We start from the raw sequence: 2,500 nt of genomic DNA, 5'->3' as shown, positions 1-2,500 counted from the left end.
GAATATACTTTTTTAGCTGCGAGAAAGTAGAAAAATGCCAACCCTTAATCCAAACTTATAAATTTTCAAGCGCTTGTACAAAATTATTATTTAGAGTAAAAGCAGAGCTTTTTGGTTTATCTGCTTTCAGTTTTAAAGATTTCAAGATGTCAAATAAAATATAAAATATTCAGTCAAAGCAAAAGCAACTTGACTAATAAAAATTTGTGTTACCAATTTTACTTGCATTGCTAATAGTGATCCTGGATCTAAATGATGATCTGTCAATTTTGGCACAAGTCCAACAGCATTAACCTTGCCCAAATTATAAATCCTTTAAAAAATAAAATTAAAGTAAAATAAAATCCCTCCAGATGCTTCCATGATATTATTTTACCGTCAGATAAATGCCATGTTTTATTAAATTGTTTCTAATATTTTTTATGAGATGTAGTGGATCAAATATTATAAAAACTTTTGCTCCTACAGTTGAATGTAAATTTTGTTGATTTAATAATGAAAATCCTAAAAATTTGAGAGCTCTAATATTACTTGAGCTTTGATCACAAACAAGATATCTAACAACTAAAACTGTTTTATGTAGATAAATCATAGCATTATTTACTAATGCTATTTACTATCTCAGCTAAATTGGTTGAACACATAGTAATATTAATGTAAAAATAAGCAATTGGTTGTTTCTATTTTGTAGATAACCCCCGGACCATCAACACAAAAACTCGGTTTACTTGCTTGCCATTAAATTGAATTCCAATGATCTTGTCATTGTTTTTGTCATAAAAAAGATGCTGCTTTAAAGACATTTCATCAAACACATAGCTATAGTTTCGTTCAAATTTTTTCATATCTGCATGCATTTTTAGTAAAGCCATAACCTTATTGAAAAAACCAAATTCTAGGGTCTCTTATTCAAGAAACATGTGTGCTTCTAGCAGGTAATAAAAAAGCTCCTCTAAATATTTTCAAAGCTTGTGGACTGCAATACATGATTCTCAAAGCTAAAATTTTTTAACAGTCCAATGTTTTTCTTGTTTAACACAATTATTCATATGTAATTGAATTTCAAAAAATTGAAGTTAAGTGTTTGTTAAACTTTTTTAGATAAATTAATAATATGTTCTATAGAACCATTGCATTTTTTTAACTTGTTCTTTATCTTAATGTTCTTGAGTTTTTTTTTAAGTCAACAAATCTTAACTTAAGATGATAAATACTTATTTTTAAAAGTTTTGACAGTTACATTTGTATTACTATTTTCAACATTATTTACTTCATTTAATTTAACTTTATCATTGATTTCCTTTTTTTTTTTTTCTATTTTATCCTGTAAATGAAGTCTGTTTGTTGGCTGTTTTCTCTTTAAATTTAACTTAGGTGGTTGGTTAAAAAATAGTTAAGATTAAGTTCTTCACATAATTTTGTATAGAGATCTTGACAATGACAATTACAAACTCAAATGTTTGCATCTAAATAATTGGTTAAACGTAATTAATTTAGTGTAATTATTTACATCATATTATGTATAATTTTTTTTTATTTCATAAAATTTAAAGTAAAAGATTTATTAAACTAGTATATCAAGTATTTAAAGTTTCTTTAAATACTTGATATACTAGTTATTTAATAAATTTGATTTATAATTACTTATCTATCTTTATCATTTGGAAATCTAAAAAAAAATATATATTTCCAACATTTTTCCCACACTTGTTTACACAACTGATGGCTGTGCAAAAGGCATATTTAATGTTGTGAGTATTTAGAAACAAAGCAATTTTGTTCTTGAAAAGTGAAATCTAATAGTATTATAATATATAATATATTTAGTAGACAATAAGGTGTATAATAAATTTATGATGATGTTTATAATATGGTCCCACAAGACATCCCATAATCCAATGTACAGCCAATTACTCATAAATATAAGTATTTTTAGCCCAGTTGGCAGGCATTGGTCTAAACTGCTTTCAATCTTAACTATTAACTGCTATGTCTTAAATGTTTAGGTATTACACATAATGGCTGGCTTCAAATATGCACATAAGTTATTACACATAATGACTAGCTTCAAATATGCACATAAATTATATTATAATAACCAATAGTAATAAAACAATTGCAGATAATATTGATAGCAGATACATAAACAAGTATTAAAATATACTTATATATATATAAATACCGGAAAATTTTAAATCCATCGACCATTTTTGATTGTACTTCTGCTTTTTTAAGTTTCTCAACTAAAAAAAAAAGGGTTTTTTTTCATAAGAGTGCGCAACGGCATATTTTGGACAGTTACACACAAAAGGGTGGCCCAAATTATTTTCTTAATACATGCAAAATTATTTTCTTAATACCTGCAAAAAAGTTTAAAGTATTTTCAAAAAATTCATATAGTAAAGTATGTATGTTCAAAATATCACATCTACAATAATTAAAATTAAAAAAACTCATAGCCAGTCTTTTCCGTTTAGCGAGCGTTTTCGCGGTCTTGTAG

The 2,500-nt window shown here is 25.9% G+C and overlaps 1 protein-coding gene across 1 annotated transcript in view; it reads right to left on the bottom strand.

Annotated features, from left to right (window-relative positions):
* The window catches only part of LOC105849169 (uncharacterized), a 52,750-nt gene that overhangs the window by 14,635 nt on the left and 35,615 nt on the right, over positions 1-2,500 (bottom strand). The window contains exon 8 of the mRNA XM_065793336.1: positions 2,183-2,243. Within this exon, the coding sequence (XP_065649408.1) occupies positions 2,183-2,243 (61 nt within the window). The remainder of the gene's footprint in view (positions 1-2,182; positions 2,244-2,500) is intronic.

The sequence above is a fragment of the Hydra vulgaris genome, chromosome 03, assembly GCF_038396675.1.
Source record: "Hydra vulgaris chromosome 03, alternate assembly HydraT2T_AEP".
Classification (NCBI taxonomy): Eukaryota; Metazoa; Cnidaria; class Hydrozoa; order Anthoathecata; family Hydridae; genus Hydra; species Hydra vulgaris.
Note: the sequence above shows the minus strand (reverse complement) of the source record. Positions and strands in the feature narration are given on the sequence as shown.